The 23,250-nt window shown below is 37.0% G+C and overlaps 2 protein-coding genes across 2 annotated transcripts in view; one reads left to right on the top strand and one right to left on the bottom strand.

Moving 5' to 3' along the window:
* The window catches only part of LOC149548082 (protein PECTIC ARABINOGALACTAN SYNTHESIS-RELATED-like), a 233,046-nt gene that overhangs the window by 118,124 nt on the left and 91,672 nt on the right, over nt 1-23,250 (top strand). The window lies entirely within an intron of this gene.
* Nucleotides 2,736-3,258, bottom strand: LOC149548086 (uncharacterized). The gene is made up of 2 exons (XM_089794829.1): nt 3,154-3,258; nt 2,736-3,008 (listed from the first exon to the last, which is right to left on the bottom strand). Exons 1-2 carry the CDS (start codon nt 3,252-3,254, stop codon nt 2,747-2,749), a joined length of 363 nt encoding a protein of 120 aa, XP_089650955.1. The 5' UTR covers nt 3,255-3,258; the 3' UTR covers nt 2,736-2,746.

The raw sequence follows: 23,250 nt of genomic DNA, 5'->3' as shown, positions 1-23,250 counted from the left end.
AAAAGACCATGATCATCAAGGCCCATTGCAACAGTAGACTTAGTTGCCTGATGAGTGATGGTGCACTAATGTGAACTGAAGGTGATTGCCAAGTGTGGAGAGTGTCGCAACAATTGAGTGACAGAGTAGATTTTGTTCCATCCTGGGAACATAGTACACATCGATGAATATGAGATTCCTCCCAACTAACTGAATCTGAATGTTGCCTTTCCTGACAACCGTGTACTCTTCTCTGCCACCAAAAATAACAGAGTCTGAATAAGGCTGGTAGTCTGTAATCCAGTCTCTACAGTGAGTGAAATGACAAGAGGCACCTGAATCAATGTACCAGGCAGATGACTTGACATGATCTACAGGTCTTTTAGCCATGAAGGTGTAAAAGGCAGATTTTGCCTGCTTAGTGTACTCTGCTCTGTTCGCTTTGGGCTGCGAAATTGATTGCTTAGACCATAGTTGGAAAACTCGCCAAATGCAAAAACTTGCCAAGCCCCCCAAAAGTTTAATTGGGAAAAACTTGGCGATTTAAAAAAAAAACTCGGGAAAAACTCAGGAACCTAAAAAACTGCTGAAATTTAATTAAAAATACATTTATTTTGCAAAATTTAATGAGAAGATGCATATAATAAGTTAATTAAAGACAATACAAAAGAAAGAAACGAAGTTTAGATATATATAAATGCATAATGCGTACAAAATTGCATTCTCATGCAAAATGCTCATGGTAGGAAGCAAAATAGTAAATTACTAAATAGTTTCAATCTGTCAAACTAGAAGTAAATACTAAAAGTCTAAATACATCAATACAATGTGACAATGTCAATCACATCTTCCTCTTTCCACTTGCACTAGCAGGAAAGCGAGGGGGTCTAGTCTTAGAAGAAGTGCCTTGCACTGGGGTAGGGTGTGAGCTGCGTGACTGTGAACTCTGTGGTTGTGCCCCCTCGCTTGACGTCCCTAATGACTAGCTCAGCGTCCTAGAAGAGGATGCATCTCCTCCTAATGTTAATGTCTGATCCTCGCCTGAATCATCATCATCCTCGTCCTCATCTTCAATGTCATCCATAGTGAACTGAAAATCAGTGTTAGCCTCCCCTTCCATGGCCTACCTCTCCAAATCAGCGATCTCATTTGGTGTAAACAATGGACTTGGCTCCTGTGCTGTCTAATCAGAATAAGGATCTATCTCATCTAGATCAAGCGGACCAGGTAGTTCTAAGAGCTTTGCCTTTTTTATGCGCAACTTAAGATTATAGTGCACATAAACAAGGTCATTAAGCCGTTTTTGAGTCAATCTGTTTCTTTTCTTTGTATGGATGGACTCAAATAAGCTCCAATTGCGCTCACAATGGGATGAGCTACAAGGTTGGGATAGGACTCTGAGAGCAAATTTCCTTAAATTGGGGGTATTGCCACCCCAACTTGCCCACCAAGCATCTGCAAAACAAAATTAAAAAAGTTATAAAGAAAAAAAAAAAAAAATCATAAGCACAACTTATCAATTAACAAAATTTTTAAAGTTTGATGCTTTACCTGGTGCTTGAGTAGATCTTTCTCTCTTTGCTAGCATAGAAGAGAACAAAGGACCTCTTGATTCCACATAGATTTGTTGTTCGGTCACAATAAGGTCTCTCTCCTCTTCACTTGAAATCATTCTCTCAATGCATTTAGAGAGACTTTCCATGACCTCTCCATTAGGATTTTAGTAGGAATCATTAGCCCTAAAACAAATAAAAAATGATATCAAGTCTTACTACACAACCTTAAAAAGTAAAGTAAAATAAAGACTTATTAAAATCCCAACTTCAAGGACAATCAAATATCATAGTACCTGAATTTGGGATTGAGGAAGTAGCCTGCTGCATGAATAGGTTGGTGGAGCATATTGTTCCACCTCCTATCAATTATTTCCCAAATGGGGTCAAATCTAAGACTATCCCCGTGATAGAACTTCTAACAGCCTTGTTCTATCAGCCTTTTTCGCCCTATCCATGGCCTCATAAAGACCTCCCATTGGGAATTGCTGCCCATCACATGTGCGCAAGACTAGAACCAGGGGCAGAGACATCTACATTTGAAATTTGAAAAATACAAATTAGTTAATAACATAGTAAGTTATGAATTGATAATGAAACTTGAATAAACTAAAAATATAATGAAGTTACCTCCACAATCTCCTTAGCCTTTGCAAAAAAGCTATCACCAAACACTATTCGTGCCACAGCCTCTCCTTCGGGCTTCTTTGAGTAAGGTGAAGCAACCCAATCAGCACACACAAACATTTGCTTCAAAGCCAATATGTGGTCAAGAATAATTTGCAATGTCAAGAAGACCGTTGTAAACCTTGTCATAGCAGGTCTCATCAAATCTTTTCCTTTAGTGACTTTTTTCATCAAACTGAGAACCCATGGGTGATTATAGGTATATTTCGTGACTCGCCTAGCATCTTCCACAATTGGACTCACCCAATCAAGTTTTCCTATGTCCTCCAAAAGAAGGTCAAGGACATGTGCTGCACAAGGTGACCAAAAAAGTGTGGGATGCCTCTCTTGGAGGATTCTACTTAAAAGATTAGCAAAAAATCAATAATCAGTAACAAACTTTTCATATTTAGTATTTACAAATTACATCAAATCTAAATTGAATAATACCATTATCCATAGCATTACAGTCATGATTCATATTGATTCAAATATAAAAAATTAAATGTACCTGCTGCCACATATGCTGTTGCATTATCTGTGATTATTTACACCACATTCTCTATTCCCACCTCCATGACAACATTCTCCAACATTAAAGCCAATGTGGCTGCATTTTTCACTTTGTTGGAGGCATCGACAGATTTCCAAAACACCACATCATCTTTGCAAGCAATCAAGAAGTTAATAATGGTTCTACTTCTTCCATCTGTCCACCCATCAAATAAAATGGTGCAGCCATACTTCTTCCACTCTTTCTTTTGGTCTTCTATCAACAATGTTGCCCTACCAACCGCTTTGTCAAGCAACCTACAAAATTTAGGTGTAATATTAAATAAAGTGTAAGTGTTAGTAAAAAATTAGGAAATAAGTTATAACAATTAAGATTTAAAATATAACAATGAACTAAAGTGAATCACAATTATTTACAATTACTAAATAGTAAAATACTAACCTTCCACTCATATCCTTGTGATTAGGCGGCTTGTACCCTTTGTCTGATATTGTCATTGCATTCACCATATTGACCCAATAGGGACTATCAGCGGCATTCATTGAGATATTGTTGAAAAACTAAAAATCAGCTGCTGCAATATCAGTTTGCTCATGCACCTCCTTAAACCATGCAGTGCCCTCTAATGATGGCTGTGCTCCAGGTGGGTTCCTGGGCACAAAATAACCACCTATCACTGATGGGGATCCGGATGGTGATGATGAAGAAGTAGGAGATGTAGAAGAAGTAGAACCGGTAAATGAGAAATTTTTATTTGCAGATCCGTGGGCCACGAAGAGATCCTAGTATGTTCTCAAGTGCTTCTTCTTCCTCTTGCATATCAAAAGGAGCTCCTTCTGATTCAGCTATGGCTGCCCTCATAGCTAATTTTGCCCTCTCCCTATTCAATTTTTTCTCTTCAGACGCTGCAAGTAGGGCATGGATGAATCTTTTTTCTTCATCAGTTACCTTGAGACAAGGATTTGAGTCATGTTTTTTTATGCTTGCAAGGTGGTATTTGAGGCGGTTTATGCCTCCAAAAATAATTCTCTCACAGGGAATGCATATCACCTTCCCAATATCATTTGGATTTGGAGCTTCATAGGCATACCGCCATGCCTTATCTCTTGCATTTTTAGGCCGAGTGCCTATATATCCAGATGGGCATGGTGTTTGTGGCCACTCTTCTTGCGGGTTTGTCATTTTTTTAATGGTTGACTGCTGCCCTACACAAATATATAGAAAAATGAATAAACAAAGTTAGAACTTAGAAGCTAGGGTTTCAAATGATTCAAAGTTTCAAACTTCAAACTTCAACCATATCCTTAGCAAACAACAAACTTCAACCATATCCTTAGAAGCTAGGGTTTCAAATGATTCAAAATGATTTTAAATGATTTGAAAACATTTACAAACAAGTTAACAATAACAAAAACAAAAGAACATTTGTTATAAAACTATAAAAAGTTTTCAAACTATGATAAGATGAACATACCTGGGAAGAAATTTGTCTTCTAAAATCGGTTAGAATCCTCTATAATCCACTCAAATCCGCCTTGAATCACTTGCAATCAGCCAAGAATGCCTCCAAACCTTATTCTCTTCACTCCTCAAGGCTCTAAACAATGCAAATACAAGAAAGAATGAGAAAAAACACACACTGCTGCTTTAATCCGTCACAGGCTGCGGGCGAAAATCTCACCAGTAAATCGCGAGGTTTTATGAAAAACTCACCGAGTTTTTCATGACTACTTGCCGAATACTCAACGAGTTTTTACCAGTCTGCCGAGTTTTTAAATCGGCGAGTTAACTGGTGAAAAACTCGCCGAGCTAGGAAACTCGGCGATTTTTCCAACTATGGCTTAGACTATGCGGCTAAGCATTTTCGACATTCAACCTTCATATGTCCAAACTTGTTGCAGTAGTTGCATTGAATGTTCTTCTTTCAGGAACCATCTGATGCTGGAGTAGAAGACTTCCGCTAAGATGGTTGCTGAAACTTGCCTTTATCCTTCTGAAAGGATTTTGCAACAAAGGCTTGCTTTGTGGAGGTGGAACTAGAGCCGCTACTGAATTGTTGTTTCCACCGATCTTTTTGAAGCAGTAGTGTGTAGAGATCAGTGAACTTCAAATCAACACTAAGATGTATTATTGAGAGTGTCGATAAAATGCTCATAGGACTTTGGTAAACTCCAAAGAGTGATAACCACAATATCCTCTTCCTCCATCTTGTGACCGATGGTAAGTAACTGATCATGGATTTCCTAGATCTGATTCAGGTGTGCTTGGAGCGAGATGTGCTCATCTATGATAATAGAAAACATATTGTTTTTCAAAAAGAAGGCTTTACTTTTGTTAGAAGTCTCATGAAGACCTTTACGATGTGTCTAGGTCTTGGTAACTGTCATGTTGGATGGAATCTGGGAAAGCTGATCATCAACCATGGATAATTTGAGAAGCATCACCGCCTTTTGATTATTCAGAATCCATGTATCCTGATTAGAACCAGGAATAGTCAAGCGTTTCGTAACACCCAAAACAAGTTGATCAGTGTTCTGATATTCAAAAATTGTGATGATCTGTTGCTTCCAGTGCCATAATTTCGACAATTGAATTTGGAGTTGTGCTTGAACAGAATGTTTGTCAGAGATGCCATGGCATGTTTTTCAGTGAAAATTTGTGAAGGCACTTTCTTCGAGACAAAAAATGGAAGATCTAAAAAAAATGAAGAGTGACGCAGAAGAAGAGCTCGAAAAACCCAGGAGGAAGATGTTTTCTGGAGCTGTTGGCTTGAAAATTGTGGCACAAAAATTGAGACACCCAGAACCCAGTTGAGCTCTCGAAAAGCCCACCAAGAATCTAAAATCAAAATATTTTTTCGAGTTTAGAATTTAGGGTTTTGAAAAAAATTACAGTCGGTAGTCATGAATGGTCGAAATGGCAAAAAGTTGGTGTTTGTAGGGCAAAAAATGCTCTTTTTCTTCAGAACTAAGGTGTTTTTGTATGGACAGTATAGACGAGGAAGAATGGACATGAAATGGGCAGATTCTTCACCCTTAAAATTGCGATTTGACAGACGCTCAAATAAACGTGAATGGATGCCACGATTTGTCAAAAAACGGCCTGAGCAACAACGAACGTGATCTTTCAAACAAAACTCTAGAAACCTGAGATGTCTGAGGACGAAAACTTGTGATTGCGGAGATGGAAGTCGTGATTTTGTAGAGGAGTTCAAAAATTGCGAGTTGCAGACGTGTCTAGTTCCGAACTAGAGGATAAAATGTGATTTTGCTGGCACTGGTTTCTTGAAAACCCTAGCCGATGTTAGGTTTTTTTGAAGCACGTAAAAAAACTATGAAACACTAGAAAGAATTTTGAAATTTTTGGAGCAGATAATTTTGAAAGAAATAAAAAAATTCCGAAAAATTTAAAGTCCACGCTCTGATACCATGTTACGGAAGTAATTGGTAAGTACTTGTTTGTAATTAACAGAGAACAGAAGGTCAATTTATACAAAAGAATAAAACGATGTTTCCTTAGGAAATGATCATAAAGCATATAAACATTCTATTCTAGAGAAAGCAAAAAACAAAAGCAAACTAAACTAACTAAATATTTACAAATAGATAACCATTAACTAATAATAGACGACTTATCTATTATTGTAATAATTGGAACACTCAGAGAAGAACCTATAAGTGCATACGGGACACCTAAAATGACATCTCCACGGACAATGGTTTTGCTTCCACTGTCTGGGCATGAGGGGCTACGTCCTCACACTAGCTGAAAGCTAAAGCTTTTCGATTACTCTCCCAAGAGAGAAACTGAAAATTTGAATAATAAATCAAGCATATCCAGGAATGAGCCTCTTTTCCTTTTCAATACACAAATTGAGACTCTTCGACTCCCCTTTGGCTTTCGTCTTATTCCCCTGTGACTCTTCAACTTCCCTCTGGCTTTTTGTCTTATTCCTCCTTGACCTTTAGCCCCCCTTATAATATTAAATTGCTCCATTTTGTTCCAGCTCTCATAGATAAATTTTAATATTATAAGGGCATATTTGAAAATCCTCTAATGTCCTAAAAAGGGACATTACACATGCTCTTTTGAGACATTTTTCCTTAATTTTCCAGCAACCTTTTTATTTTCCTTTTTCCATTCCTTAAGATCATCAGGATCAGATGGTGCATTAGGAGTTCCATCATTATAATCAATATATCCTTTTTCCATTAGCTTACTCCATGCATCAATTTTCTATGTGTCAAAATTGTGTGGAGTTAAAAGTGAAAATTTAGGAGAACCCATGATGCAAAATTAAATAACACGAGTAGAAGCAAAATCACTCAAGACACCCCCCAAATTACTTACTCAAAGAGCCCCCCCGCAAATAGATGGTATGACACTTTATAGTGCGTGTACAATTGCCACTCGCGAAAATGGACTTCTGATTTTGATGATTACGATAAAAAATATGAAGCTATAGTATACTCAAAAAGATAAGACATTAGATCTCTCAAAGATCTAATCAATTACAAGTGCTAAAATAGGCTAGAAATGACCAAATGCTGAAAGTACTATGTCCACTATTAATGATTCCAAATTGATGTCATATTTTGAAAGTAGACAAAAAATTATGCACTTTAAAAAAAAAGGGACTTGAAAATGTGTATGTATGAGCCTGAACAAAGCCTTTGAAGTTGCCAAAACTAGGATTATGCCGATATAGTCACCAAGATCTGCAAATAGTAAAAAACCTGTCCACCAAAAGCAGAAACTAGCTGCACTGATGTAAAATTCAGAAAATGTAGGCCCAAATTAAAAAAATGCGCTCAATTTGGAGTGTGTATGCCCAAGTCATGGGCATTTGAAAATGGCCTTCCAAACTGAAAATGCAATCTGTGAGGGTAAAAGTTTTCAAATCTAATGATGTCAGCAGTATCCTTGGCCTAAAGTTGACAGGTATATGAGCTTCACAACAAAAGAAAAATGCCCTAACTTGACGGTTAAACAACTGTCAAATTCAATACAGTAGTTTGATGACGTAAGTAGTAATTTAAAATTGACGTTCTTGGGGATGTCAAAGCAAAAATAAAGAATGCCCGGTGATTCCCCAAAAAGTATCAATTTGAACACTACAAAATTTGTGCAATTTTTTTAGAAAAAATATTACTAGATGAATCATACCCAATGTTGGCATGGAAGAGGAATGTCCAGGCTGTGCTGAGCATGAGTAGATCTGCTCTGAGTTTCACTTGGATCGTTGGGCAATGTTCAGTCTCAAATCAGCTTCTCAATGCTGAGCATGCTCGGTTCAATGCTAGCAGATCGAGATTATAAGGCACGATAGTAAAATATAGCATACTTGGGGTGAATTGCGAGTGTATCCAATGCCAGATTGTGCGCAGATATATTTTGCCCAGCTGGTTTGCAATGTGGATTAGATCACTCTGCTCACTGTGGACGGACCAATGATGCCAGATTGCTTTGCAATGCTTGGAAGCTAATGGATTGTACTCACTAGGCTTGCAAAAGAAGAAGGCGAGCTCATTCAATGTTGTAGGTGGATGTGGAGGAATACTTAGCTCAAAATGAAGGTGATTTGGGCATGAGAAAATCTCAATGGCAGGTTGGGATCAGATGTGGATCTTTGGATCGCTAGGAAACTATCAACCACCAATTTGAGATTACGATGGGCTCAAACTGGATCTGATGACTGTGCTTGGGAGTGGAGCTTGATTGGATCACTATTGTTATCAAAGATCACCTACCAAAACTTTGGTGAGCGTGTGTGCTTAAGCTCGATTAGTAGAGGAGTTGAAGAGAGGGAGTGAAGTGGATATTGTGTTTGAATGCAAATGGGATGGGCTTTGATGTTGAGATTGGGTTGTCCAAGGTCAATGCACATGTGTATGCATTATCTATTCTTCAAAATGGCGCATGAATAAGGTCTCTCAAGGTCTAATTGGAGGATGCTGGATTACCTATCTTGTATGTCGAAGGGAGCTCAGGCTTGATGAAATAAGGTCAATGCAATTCTGAATGATACAAAAGCCGCATATGAGATGCTTGATGCAATTGGATTAGTGATAGTCTGCACAGAAAGCCGTGAATGATCAGATCTGAACCTTGTATGGAAGAAGCAAATGTCGGATCTTCTACAAGTTGGGTGAATGCAGATCGGGCTCTGTGCTCGATCTGCGAGTTCAGTAATCCGCTTTGACTGTACGACTCTAACAATCTTATGTGTCACAAAAAATAGAGCTTCCCCCACAAATTTTTCAATACAATATGCCAAAAATTAAACTAAATTGCAGATTCAAAAAATGAACAATAATTTTTCTGAAAATGGAAAAAGTTACCCAATTTGGCAAATCGGGCTGCCACGGCCAATTTGCAATTTTTCTTTTACCTCGATTTTGACTTTCACCAAATATAGGCAAAATTCGTGGAAACGACCAATCGGACGCAATGGCGAGGTCAGATTTTGCTCAAGATGCTCCCAATAATTGTTGATACTCCAGATTTGAATCGTGACCTTTTGAAATGTGAGAGACAAATGATGCTATCTAATGGCTAACCAATGAACGCTCCTTTGGCTCCAATACCATGTTATAATTTGTCTAAGGAAAAGAATGAAAATGCCAAGATCTAGAAGCTCAATCGATAGCACAAGAGAGACAAAATGATATGATCAAACTAATGATTCAATATTTGATCAAATGATAATGAGTAATTGGATATTCATATACAATACACGTGAATATGCTTCAATATATATGCAATGCAAGATAACTAGGAGTTACACAAATGATAAGCATAACAACTAAGCATATGTCCACTAAGGTGGATTATCCTCCATTGTGCATAAAAGTACGTGCAACAATGAGAGGATAAGAACACAAAGGTATACCACAGAAAGAGAGGTGTGAGACAACATGTGCTCAAATAAAGTGCGAACTCCTATTTGTCTACATGACAACTAATATGACAATGCATTATCCTAAGTAAACTTAAGTAAAGTGTAATTGGTACTATTTAAGTACACCAACATGATCAAGTGTAGGGATTGTTGCCAGGAAGTGAACACAAAGTGGAAGACAAGTTGAAATTCAAGGCCAAGGATAGCAATGAAAGAGTACTAACCTAAAGTGGGCAAGACCAAAGGGAGACAACACTTCAAGATTAAGTACCTCAAAGTTGGGACAAAGGAAAGAAAATTCAAAGTTCAAACTGAAGAAATTTTGTCAAGATCAAGCCTTCATCAAGAAAGGACATGGGATGAATCCAGATTTAAAGGAGTCCATGGACATGTTCAAGGATCGAATTCATGGACATCTGTCCCTATGCAAGTCATTTGTACACTTGATTAAATTCTTAAAGAATAAGGACTATCTTATAGTGAGATCCACAACAATTTTCCATAAGGATCAAATAGGATTCATTTCAAGGACATTTTCAAGGACATGGGCAATTCAAAAGGACCCATGCATCACTAGGATGATCAAATTATGCAAGTAAGAAAGGTCTCCAAATGAAAAAGTGGCCATCATCAAGGTTCACGTACATGAAGATTTGCAAGTCCATGATTGATAGAGAGAAACTCATCACTTAAAGAAAATTGGGATATGAAGAGCAATTTCAAGGATAAGTTCAATGAGAGAATTTTCTAAAGAAAGTGGACAAAGAAGCAAAATTTAAACAAGGATAAAAGATGAACAAGACGAGGTAGTGCCCAATCATCATTAAACCAATCAAAGATCTCCAAGTTGGTATCTCCATGATCATCCAATCAGAATCATTTACAAATGGCCATGTAGAAAATATTATTTTCTCATTGGTTGATTGGCCCATATGTTTTTGCTTTGTTCTCACTGGTTGTTTATGGTTGCCCTAAGTAGGGTTCACCATGGTTTAATCTAAGCCATTGGTTTCAAATCAATCCTGGCCATTCATTGTATTTGGGGCTCCTATATAAACCCCACTTGTATCATTTGTAAGAGGAGACTTGTTGAAATGTTGCTATGATATTGCGAAATTGTTTTTAATTCACTTTGGTCTTCATGGTGGATTGTTTGTATCACTTTGGAGTATTGTATGATTTCCTCATTTCCTTAGATTAGGATTTCATTAAGTAGTGTTTGTTTGAATGGAAGTAATTGTGAATCAATCTTTGTGGAACTCATCTAATCCATACCACTAGCTGCTTGCTGATTGTAAGTTTTTCTTGTGTGGTCAATTAGAAGTTTAATGAGCTCTACTTCAATTATTGCTTGCAAATTGATATGCATCCATTGATGGTGTTAATGGAATGGTGATAGTTTGAACATCTTACATCTACCTTAGGAGATTACACTAACCTAGTGTGGATGGCTAAACTGAGTCTAGTAGAGTCACAAAGACATTTGCAATTTCTTGCATTCTGGGAGTAGAATAGTTATCTAAACCAATGTAACGTGAATCAGAATCGTATCGGAATCGGCACGGCCGAATCGAATCGTGAATCGGGGGTGAATCGTTGGTGAATCGGCGATGAATCGACAAATTTGAAAAAACCCTTTAAATGTAAAGATTTTAACAATTTAAGACTTATTTCATGCACCCTTTATTGAATATAACTTAAAAACACTATAACATCATCAAATAGAATCTAGCATACATAAACATGAAATATAAAATCCATCACATACGTAACTATGTTATCATTATGTACTAAAATGTAAATTGTATGCTAGCTGAAGTAAATAAAAATCAAATGATCATAATGATTCAAATCATAGAATCAGTAAGATGAAATCATGAAGATCTATAAGACATCAAATCATAAATGTATGTATAAATCTAAGATGAAGATCCATGAAAGTTTGAAACATATGTCTATCAGTGATTCAGTATCACTATCAATATCTATACAGTGTAAACAAAATATAAAAACAAGGCTCCAGCTCAAGCCTCATCATCCTCATCATCATCCTCATCATCATCCTCTAGCTCTGCTGTAGCCTCAACCTCAGCCTCTGAGTATCCAGTTTGCCTATGAGAAAGACATGTAAGGTAGGTCCTAGAGGACCGCCGAGCCATGTCCCCTGCATGGGCAATGGGTTCACGAATAACGTCGCTAGGGCCTGCGTCTGTGCGTGCGCGTGTGCGTCTACCAATGCCTGAACGTGCTCTAGCTGCCTCCTTTGCCTGGCCACAGCCTCAGCCTCTACATCCACCTGGTCAACCCACGCACAGTCTTCCTCAGTGAAGACTGGGTCCATGGTCTCTGTGATCCACTCTGATTCTGGATCAATCTCCTCCAGAATGATCGGAAAGGAGTTAGCACCCAAAATCTGTCTGATCCTAAGACGAAGGTTGTAATGAACAAAGACAAGATCATTCAACCTCTCCACTATCAACCTGTTCCTCCTCTTCGAGTGGATGTGCTCGAACATGGACCAACTGCGCTCACATCTAGAAGTGCTGCTTGGCTGACTCAGAATGCGGATGGCAATTTTTTGAAGGTTTGGGGTTGTGGCCCCAAACATTTGCCACCATCTATCTGAAATAAGGAAAAAACAAAAACAATTAGTCTCATTTACAAATTACAACTCTAAAATTAATGCATTATATAATCAACGTTAAGTTTAGAATCTAGATTCATGAACATTGAATATATTATTTAATTTTTACCTGGCTGTAGTGTTGTCTGAGCATTTATGGCCATCCTGCCAGAGAAAAGTGGCCCCTCCTTATTGTTGAACTGGTCTAGCTCAACAATCGCAGTAGCGCTATTTTCATCACTACTCAATCTCTGAATCACTGTGTATAAGCCAGTGAGAACCTCCGCATCCGCCTTGAACTCAGGACAGAAACGAAATGCCGGATTCAGATAGTAAGCTGCTGCGTGGATGGGTCGATGGAGCTGATTCTGCCATCTCCTATCGATGATGTCCTAAATAGGGCCATACCTCTCCTGCACCCCTGCATATTGGGCTCTGATGGCCTCCTTGGCCCTATCCATGCCTTCATAAATGTAGCCCATAGAGGGCTTCTCCCCATCAGCAGTTCGTAGCAAAGCTACAAGGGGCTCAGTGACCTACATATAAAGTAAAACAAAAAATTTGAGTCAAAACTTAAATATAAAATAATATAACTTAAAGTAAAAGCAAAATACTAAATGTTAAATTGCAATAAATTTACCTTAAGGATTTCTTTAGCGGGTTTTCAAAAACCATCGTCATCAAATATGCAATCCGCCACATCTAAGCCTACAGTGGTCGTAGCATAGGAAGAGCAAATCCATTCATGCCCAACAAACATGCTCTTTAATCCATCCCTTGATGTCAACAAGGACTGCAAGGTGATTAAATTCGAGGCAAACCTCATGATACTTGGGCGAGCTAACTCCTTGCCTTTTGTGTACTTCCTCATTGTGCTAAGGACAAATGCATGATTATAAATGAATTTGCATATGTTTTTTGCCCTTTCCACACATGACTTGACAAACTCAAGTTTGCCAATTTCCTCCAACATGAGGTCAATGCAGTGTGCCACACAAGGGGACCAAAATATGGTGGGGTGTCTCTCCATCAAAAGTTTACCTACAACAATTTTAAGTCAATTAGAAACTCAAATTTCAAAATTCAAATAAATTTATTTTCAAAACTTGAAAAGTTAAAAGTTTACCTGCTGCAACATAATTTGCTGCATTATCCGTCACCACCTGGATCACATTTTGTTCCCCCACCTCTGCTATAACTTCCTCAATAGCCTCACATAAATATGTGGCATTTTTCACATGTGCGGAAGCATCAATTGACTTTATGAACATGGTATATCTTACAAGTAACAAAACAACGAATTATAATATTAAATGGATCATTAACGAATTAGCATTCAACAAATCAAAATTTACAATTATATATGTAGGAAAGTAGAATGATCAATTACCTCCACAGGATACAAGAAAATTGAGGAGTGTTCTATTCCTCCTATCGGTCCAACCATCAGTCATGATGGTGCAACCCTTTGCAATCCATTCCTTTTGGTTCTCCTCGAGGTCAACCCTCATGTCCTCTACCATCTCATCCAGGAGGTATCCGCTCAACTCAGCCTCAGTTGGCGCTTTAAACCTCGGACCACAAATAGCAACCGCATCTATCATATTCTGCCAATAAGGAGCCTTGTCACAAATAAAATTTTAGATGTCAAATACTCAAATTATAAAACAAGTAGATATAATTAAAGTTTTACTTTTACTTTTAATTTTAACTTTAAAGAAAACAAAGAAAAAAGAATCAATTACCTGGCTGCAATAAATGGAATGTTGCAAAAGTACCAAAATTTGCATATCTCCTTTCTAGCAGCATCGTGAATCTCCTTGTTCAAACCCATGCCCTCAAGCGTGGAAAGCGTGGGTTGGGAACCAAGAGTAGTGCGGGGCACAAAGTAACTATCCATTATGTTTTTTCGCACTCTAGGCTGCAATAGGTTGGTGTGGGACTCTGTCTCAGTATGTGACCGACTAGCACTAGCACTAGCATGAGTAGAAGAACTAGGATAAAAAGGAGGCCTAGAAGAACCCTCTCCAACACAACCTACGGATGCGGAAGCTGATGCAGTTGCAGATGTGGATGTGGGAACATGGAAGCCAATACCCCTTAACCCTTCAACTTGCATTTTCCTATTTGCTTTGTCTTTTTCAATTTTTTCTAATGCCATTAAGCGAGTGCGTTTTGCCTTAGGAGTTTGGTGAGTGCAAACTGTAACATCGTGTCCAGGTACAACAGCAATGTGGAATTTCAATCTATAAATACCCCCGGAAGTTATTTTTTCTTTACAAAACATGCATTTTGTTTGATATTTGGTTCTTCCAGGAAACTCTTCATTATATTTCCAACATTCATCTTTTTTACCTATTGGAATTTGTGAAAAATGAGAGCAGAGGCTGCTGCAATAATTTTTTTAATGTAAAATATCAAAGTTTGAAGCTAATAAAAATTAGAAAACAACAAACCCTAGCTTGCAACTTAGTAAAAAAATAATACATTCAAGATTTCCACTAAATTTCTTGAAAACTATAGAAATTTAACAAAAAACGCATAATACACTAAAAATTTAACAAAAAATGCATAATACACTAACATGCAAGAAAAAAATAAGTACTTACCTCTTGCAAATGAGTTGAGGAGTGTTGATATTGGCTCCTTAATGCTCCCAAAGCAATTGATGGGCTCCCTAAATGGCTTGCTGATCTCTTTGGTGCTCTTCCTTCTTGCCGGTTGGAAACCTATGGCTTTTCTTTTCTCTTCTTCTCTCTCACTTTTCCTCTGTTCTACTCATGCTTAACAAATAGAAGGCCCTTTAGGGTTATAACAAAGAGAATAGGTCAAAAAAAAAGTGAAAAAAACAAGTGAGTTTTTTAAAAATTTCAACTTCCCTTTTTACATGCCGCGGACAATTCATACCCGATTTTTACAGGCGATTTTGGCGATTTTTACATGAATCACCTGAATTAGCGATTCAGGCGATTCATGGCCCAGAAGTTGGTGATACCGATATACGATGCAAAAAAAATTGCACAGCATGAATTTGGTTGCAGAATCGCTGATTCAGGCGATTCTCGTTACTGTGATCTAAACCCTTTATCGTGTAGCAATTTGTTGTTGGACGGAGTTGAAGTAGTTGATATCCCTTGCATGAATAATGTAAGTCCTTTAATGATAACCATCATGTCCCATCATCATAACTGAGTTAAGTCCACGATTAAGAAGGAACCTTGAGGTTGTCTCATTTGATCACACAATCCATTTTCGTTGTTTAGCATATGAGCATCCTTCTTCAAGAGGGGGTTGGAGATTTCGTGTTTGATCTTGGGATACTAAGTATTAATTTTTGTATTTTTTTTAGTGGAACAACACTCACATCAATAGGTAACCTGCTATAATTAAAATTGAGAGCTTGCACACTTATAAGAAGCAGATCTGATTAAAGAGCATGATGGACTGTAGTAGCTTGTATGAAAAATATGTGCTTAGTAGCTTGTATGAAAAGTATGTGCTCAGTTACGAAAATATGTGTTTAGTTAATAAAGGACAGTGCAAATAGGTGCATAATTGGTTCATATTTGGGGTATAAGAAGTGCGCCAATTTTTGGGCACAAAAAAGGGTAGCATCTTACAGTGGTACCGCCTATTGAAGTGTGCATCAGATTTGGTGGAATGCAGTTTGAAAAAAATAAAATGAAGAGGAGTGGATTAAAAAAGTGATTTTTTCTCAAAAGAATTCAACAATACATTTAATGGTGATCAACCCAATAACTTGCAGAAAGTAAAGGCAGTGGGAAATTGCCTCTATAAAATTGGTTTATGATTAGAGTCCATTAAACTTCCTTATGGTGTTCTCTCTAAGTTGTAGGAATTATACTCGTATTTTTCCAAACAAGACCAGTCAGATTGGATCCTTCTAAATTGTGCTTTGCAGCCCTCAATGCTCTCTTTGGTCCAACATAGGTTTGTGAAACATCCTTGTGAAGAGTTGAGACTTGCAGTTGCTTCTTGTCATAGTGAGATCATAAGAATAACAGATCCTATAGTACCCTATAATGATAACATAGTCAAGAAAATTCTACAGGTAATTGTGGAAACCCTACATGGGTTATATGATGTCAAAGCTCCTACTTTTGGTAAGAGGGCTAAGATTTTATAAAGTATGGTGAGAAACAAATCACTTATACTTATGTTGGATCTTGGACGTGAAAAAAAGATTCTTCTATATTTCAATGGTTCTTAACTGAAATCAGGAGGCATGATGTAGACAATGTGAGTTCTTGTGTACAAACTATAATGTCCTTCAACTTAGAAGAAGATGATGATAACTGCAAGGAGTTGCAATCCTACTTGCTGGTCATTTGGAGAAAGAAGCATAATATCTCACCTATGGCTTATGAGTTCTCAAATGGACTGATTGAGTAGAAGATTGAAAGGTTAACAGGTAGCAGAGTCTCCTAAAAGAAGTAATAATCAAATGCGAAGAGAGAAGATTTGTTTCACATGTCAGGAGACTTGGAGACCTGATCACAATTGTGGGGTTAGTAAATAAGATAAGTCATTTGAAGAGGTTTGAACCAACGTCAAAGAAGATAGTAATATCACAACTTGATTCCGACAAAATAAGACAAATGCTTGTGAGGAGATAAATTCAACTATTGTTATAGGTAAGGGATATATGAATCTCTATATTGGTGACTTGGCTGTTGTGATTGACAAATATTTTGATGAGAACGATCTTACTCAAGGAGAGAGCATGTCAGAGTCTCAAGATGCTTCCAAGGAAGAAAAAGAATCTTCAAAAGATGATGAATCAATTGAAGATGATGATGTTACAATGGTTTTATGAGCAGTTCATAAAATGAAGGAATAATTTTTTGGACCAGTCAAAGCCTAAGGTGAGCTGGTAATAAAGTATCGATAACATTCAGTTAGTTGACAATTCTTTGTTTGAGGTGGATGCTGATTGGACATTTGATGATCCACTCTTTGAGTTGGGTGGGGGAGTTCTTTCTGATTTCAGTGATGAGAATGAATTTGATTGCTTGATTTGGGACCCAGGTACAGTTCCTAATAATGAGGTTTGGTCACAAGATTGGAGTAGTAGATAAATTAATAGTTAGTACTGTTCCCCACTTACCGATCATCCTACATATAAGTTCAGATTTGGTCTACAAATGAGCTGGATGGATTCTTTGGTTTAACAAATGAGTAGTTCTTGACTAAGGGTGGATGGTAGGTATGATTTGATCAAAGGAGATGATTTAGATGATTTTCCAGGTACATCCTTACTCATGATTCTTATGTATTCAGTGACATTTCATATTGATTACTATTCCTCATCACTGTTGGTGTTGACGTTAGCCTTTGAACAAATTGATATTCATACCAGCGGCTCAAGATGGGCTTATATATTTTATTGTGTGCCTATGATGGGTATTATGCACTTCAATGGAGATCATTTGTAGTTGGGGAGTTGTTTAGTGTTGATAGCTAGTTGGCATATTACCATCTTCTTATATCTGAGAGTTTTGACAACATGATAATATGACATCTGGGATTGACATGTTTGATGCTTTACTTAAGTATGATTTTGATGAGTGGTTTCGCCATTGTCGGCGTGATGAAGTTTATATCAGAGTAGTGTGATGGATTTGCAAACCAACATTCCTGAGGTTGATATGGTATCCAGACATTCAGTTTCAACATGTAGGTGCAGATTGCTTGAGGGCAAGCAATCTTAAAAAAGGAAGGACTTTACTGTCTCCTTTTTGGGACATTAGAAGTCAATTATGTAATTAAGTGTTAAGTTGTAAAATTATATCAAATTTAAACACAACTTAGTTTAACTATTTAATAAAGCATTAAAATGACTTTTATGGAGCCTAGAAAGAAATGAATAAAGTCGTTTTAATTATAAGACAGAAAATAAAGACACAGAGAAAAGGAATATGAAGAGACAGGCAAAGGAAACTGAAGTCACATGGATGTACTGTAAAAGAACATCGAGAGCTTAATTCTTGTCATGCTTGGTTGTTATTTCTCTTGAGGAATTTTGGGAAGCTTTGTCTTTTGGTTCTGAAAATTCGAGAACAAAAATCTTCAGGATTTTCTTGATGGATTGGATGGAAACCCAATTCATCTTTGTAGGAGGATTTGCAATGGAGTTCACAGCTGTGCAAATTTGTGAAGTCATAATTTGGATTCTGAAGTAGCAGAGGTATTTCATATCTATCTAGAAAATAAGGATTGTATTGATTTATCTCCATGATTAATTACAATCTCTATTTCAGTATGATATTATTTGGTTTTCAATATAATCTACCAGATGAACAAAAATCAGTTTTGTTGCAAAATGTTTGTTTAAATTTCCACGGAATATTTGGTAAAACATTGAGCAAATGCCCTAGGGTGATTACAACCCACCATATGAAGAGCCCTTATTAAAGGTTTTGTCATCTTAAAAAATGAAAACAAATTTCAAATAATTGAAAACTTAACCCCTAAAAAAAAGAAAAAAATATATAGGCTATCAAGTGAATTTTTGTGTTTGTTACTCACCTTTATCAACTCCTCTCCACTTTTTTTGAACCCATTATCAAAAGCAATATTCACTATCTTCTACCGCTTAGGTTTTTTGGAGTATGCATGAAACATTCCAAATGGATATTGATCCGATTTCTTTCTCAAAATAATATTCAGAACAAAAACATATGAAGTTGCATTATAAACCAATAATATAAAACCATAGATTCTCATACAATACCTTGAAATATGCTATTGCATTATACATCAACAATACAATAACCAACATTCAAAAGTCCAATCTTAAACATAGTTTTACAATTAGATTGGAATACTAAGAAAGAACCTGTAAGCACATGTGAGACACCTGACCTGTAAGCACATGCGAGACACCTGACCTGTAAGCACATGCGAGACACCTGATGTGACGTCTCCACAGACAATGGGTTTGTGTCCACTGTCTACCGGCACGAAGGTTTACGTCCTCCCGCTGGATGAAAGCTGAAGCTTTCCAAATAACACTCGCAGGAGAGAAACTGAAATTTGAATCATAAACCAAGCATGTCTAAATGAATGAGTCTCTCTCCTTTTTAATCCTCAAAGCTTTGACTCTTCGACTTCTTTCCTGTCTTTTCGTCTTATCCCTCCTTGTCACTTTTGCCTACTATATAATAATATTAAATTGACCTTTTATAAATTTAATTCAAGCTCTCATAGTCAATTTTAATATTATATGAATATGTCTTTAAATTTTCTAATGTCCTAAAAGGAGACATTACAAATCTTCCCTCGAGATTGCTTGTCCTCAAGCAATCAGTACTAGGATCCCATATGAATTTGCAAGTAGCTCTGTAGCCCAATTTAAAAACAAATCCTGCCACATTGTGAAGCAAGGTGTCAAAATGCAATCCATCCATCAACGAGATCCCTGGATCCCATGTTAATTTATGAAGTATCGTTGCATTTGTAGGCTATACAACTCAGATTATCATTGCATACAATCTCAAACTATGCAGAACTATAACAAAATCTTCAAATTGCCACAGATACATATGATCAACACTTGGATCCCAAACCATCTCATGTACATGTTCAACTAGAACAACCTGATGTGTGCTACCATCATATACAAGAAGATCCCCAGTCCAACTGAGGATCTCACTCGAGATCACAAGCACCATTGTGGTCAAATAATTGTGGGAACTCAACTGTGTGCCAACCAACTCCTGGAAACATTACAAACAATGGGAATGTTCCTCCTAGATACCACAATCAAAAGGGCCATCCACCTTCCCCACTATCTGTACTATATTGCTGCTTTGTATTTTTAGTGGGTGGAGTACTCCAACTGCTCAACTGCAACAATGCTGCCCCTCTCACTGTATGCACTCTAGCTATATTGCTCGCCACATCACTATCCCAGGCTGATTTGTAATCAACGTTATGTCCCTTTGTCAAGGCAATAACGTCTTGGTCACAAAAATTGTCAATCTGAAATTTTTGACCAAAATCAATGAGTGTGCTATCATCGGACTCGAATAGCGGGTTCTCCATTATCCAATCAGCATCTACTTCAAACAAAGGGTTGTCTACAAGCTGAATGTGATCTGAAGTTTCGGTACATGGTCTTTTGGGACAACTATCCAAGTCATAAGTCTGTTGAATGCTATCAAGTTCATTAATTACTTCTTGGAAAAACTCCTGCTTCTCTTTACTCTCGTGCTCTTAAGAATGATTTGTGATCCTAACCTCATTTTCTGCTTTCTGAAAAGCAATTTGCATATCATCCAATGCTTTATGAGCATAATTAAGCTCCTTGTTGAGCTCCATTAGCTTTACTTAACTTATCAACATATATTCCAACAACCTTAAGAATATAATCCTTGTCGGAAAGAAAACATAAATAATCTGATTTCATAGATTCAAGGGCTTTTTTGACTACCTGCAAATCAACAACAAGCCAATCTCCTTCCACTCCCTTTTGAGCCTTCCTATAGAGATTCTCAACCATCCTGTGAATGTTGTCATAATGTACCAAAGATGCCACAACTATGTCTTTACTAACCTTCAGCTAGTTCTTTAAGGCATGCATCTCATTATTGTCATGTTGAAGCGGCTCATCGTCTTGTAGTGTCATTTTGGATTGTTCCTCTAGATTTATATCATGTTTATAAGAAACATGTGGTTCATCACACAAAGACTCCAACATGCTATTATTTCAAGTACAATTGACCTCATCAACATGTTTGTCAAAGCTAACCTCCAAATCACCAACGTAGAAATTTGTATGTTCCTTATCGTCAGCTAAAAACATCTTATCTACATTTTTCCTTGTGCTGATCTGAATTTTTTTTGCCTCTTCGTTATTACGATTCTCACAAACAGGATTGGGTGTACTAATGTCCTCACATTTCAAGAAAATTTGTTCTTGCCTCATAGGAATTCATTTAACATGTAAACCCTTCAAGTTCTTCATTGTCAGATGCAAAACTTTCTTCAACACCACATCGTTGTAGGCTGCTGTAGGAGATGTTATTCACATAATCTCATTGAGACAAGAAGCAATGACAAGGTTAACCTGTTTATCTAGATGCTCCATAAATCTGGTCTGGACCAAGGTCACCATTGAAGGTTGTAAAGCCCAATTTAAGCGTCTACAATATGCTTTCTCTACATTGGTCAAATAAGTTTCTATCTCTTCCAATTTGGAGAGAATATCATTTGAGGATTCCATGTATTCTAGTTGCAACCCAAGGACGTATAATCAACCCAATCGTTTTTCTTTCTGCAAGTTTCTCAATTGTTCACCATTAAAGGTGTCATTGAATTCTTTTTAGAAAACCTTATGTTTCATCTTTTCCATTTTCGAGAAGATTTGTTGGGAGCAACTATGTAAGGCTGATATTTTGTATTTTTGACTTTGTGAGATTGACCCCTAAAGGTATTGCCCTTGTTTGCCTCTAAAATTTCCTTTGCCGTGAAGAAAATCAAACAACTTTCCTCACCTCTAAGTTTGTGATGTTTATCTGTTTATAAAAAGTCGGATCTATAATATGTGTAAGCACTCTAGATGTAAATTTCTAACCTCTAGTTGGCAATCTAGCTCCATAGGAAGATTTATTTGAACCATATCGTTCTGTTCTTGTGCACTTAAGTATAAGACTAAATCCCTGAAGTATGAAAAATGTACATTGGAGATAAAGGTTATTGGGATTAGGTAATGAGCACACTGATGGATTACACTCTGCCCACTCTTCAAGTAAAATTGGTAATAGTGCTTGCAACTGCCCACAATTATTACCAAGATTTCTAAAATTACCCAAAGTTAGCGTGAATGATTTCTAAACTTCCAGTGATGTAAATTAAAACTCAATAAATTTGAAACAAATATTCCCGCTATGATTAAGTGACCCAAATTTTTTCTTGTATTTCACCAGGGTGCCCATTTATTAAACACACGATTCAGTTTAATTTAACAAAGGCACCAACCGATAGTGAGGAAGATTAACCTGTTATCGAAAAAACTTAATATGCTGATTTGCCAACAAATTTAAAGAAATGCTCGACCCAGCCAGGTGTAACAAGTAACTTCCATCCACAATAGTCTCTTTGCAGTAAATACCAGAGACGGTTTTTATTATCAACAAGTCTCTGTTGTTTTAGGTGAATAGTGTCCAAATCTATACGTAACGATCTGCATATTTTGACAACACCTAGGTACAAAAAAGACCGCAATTGATGCCAGCAAAACCCTTTTAATTATAGTTCAGTCAGAAAGGCTGAAAGAGATTGTCTGTAAACGTTGCAGAATATGTTACGTTTTCAGTTTGTCGTTGTTACATTTAGCAGGAGGCATCTAGAACCATTACAAAAAACTACCAGTTGCAAACAGGACACTTGTATGGGCATTTGCAAGTATGCAAATACATTTTGTATAGTAATTTTGACAGACTGCTTAATCTTTGCTACAACCTATTTGTTGATGTTTTGTAGCTTCACTTGGATAAATTGTTTCATGTATATATATATTAGAGATAATATATATAATTATTTATAAGATTGTAATTATGTTAAATGAATAGACATGTCTCATGAAGGGACATGTCTATACTTTACTTACTTTCTTATATATATAAGAGGTCACTGCCATTTGGAAAATATATACCAAAAAATATGGCAATGTGAATACATTTGTAGCAGACCTCTAAATACTAACATGGTATCAGAGCAGGTTCCTTACTAGCTTGTGGATTTCATGAATTAATATCTACTCTTCCAATATGTTGAGAAAAATATAACTTGTGATTTTAGTGCATTATGCAACTACAAAGAATATAGTTGAAGAAGAATAAACTCATCAACAACAAGTGTTTTGATGAGATGCGAAAAGAGCTTGGATCTTATACCAGCGAAGAAAATGATTTCTACATGAAAGACGTGGATCCAAATTTGACTCCAAAATTTTAGTTAAAGACAAGCTGTGTAAAACACAGAGAAACTC

The sequence above is a fragment of the Cupressus sempervirens genome, chromosome 7 (genome assembly GCF_028749045.1).
Source record: "Cupressus sempervirens isolate cs-2001-9-10 chromosome 7, ASM2874904v1, whole genome shotgun sequence".
Lineage (NCBI taxonomy): Eukaryota > Viridiplantae > Streptophyta > Pinopsida > Cupressales > Cupressaceae > Cupressus > Cupressus sempervirens.
The sequence above is the reverse complement of the archived record's forward strand: the minus strand, read 5'-3'. Positions and strand labels throughout refer to the sequence as shown.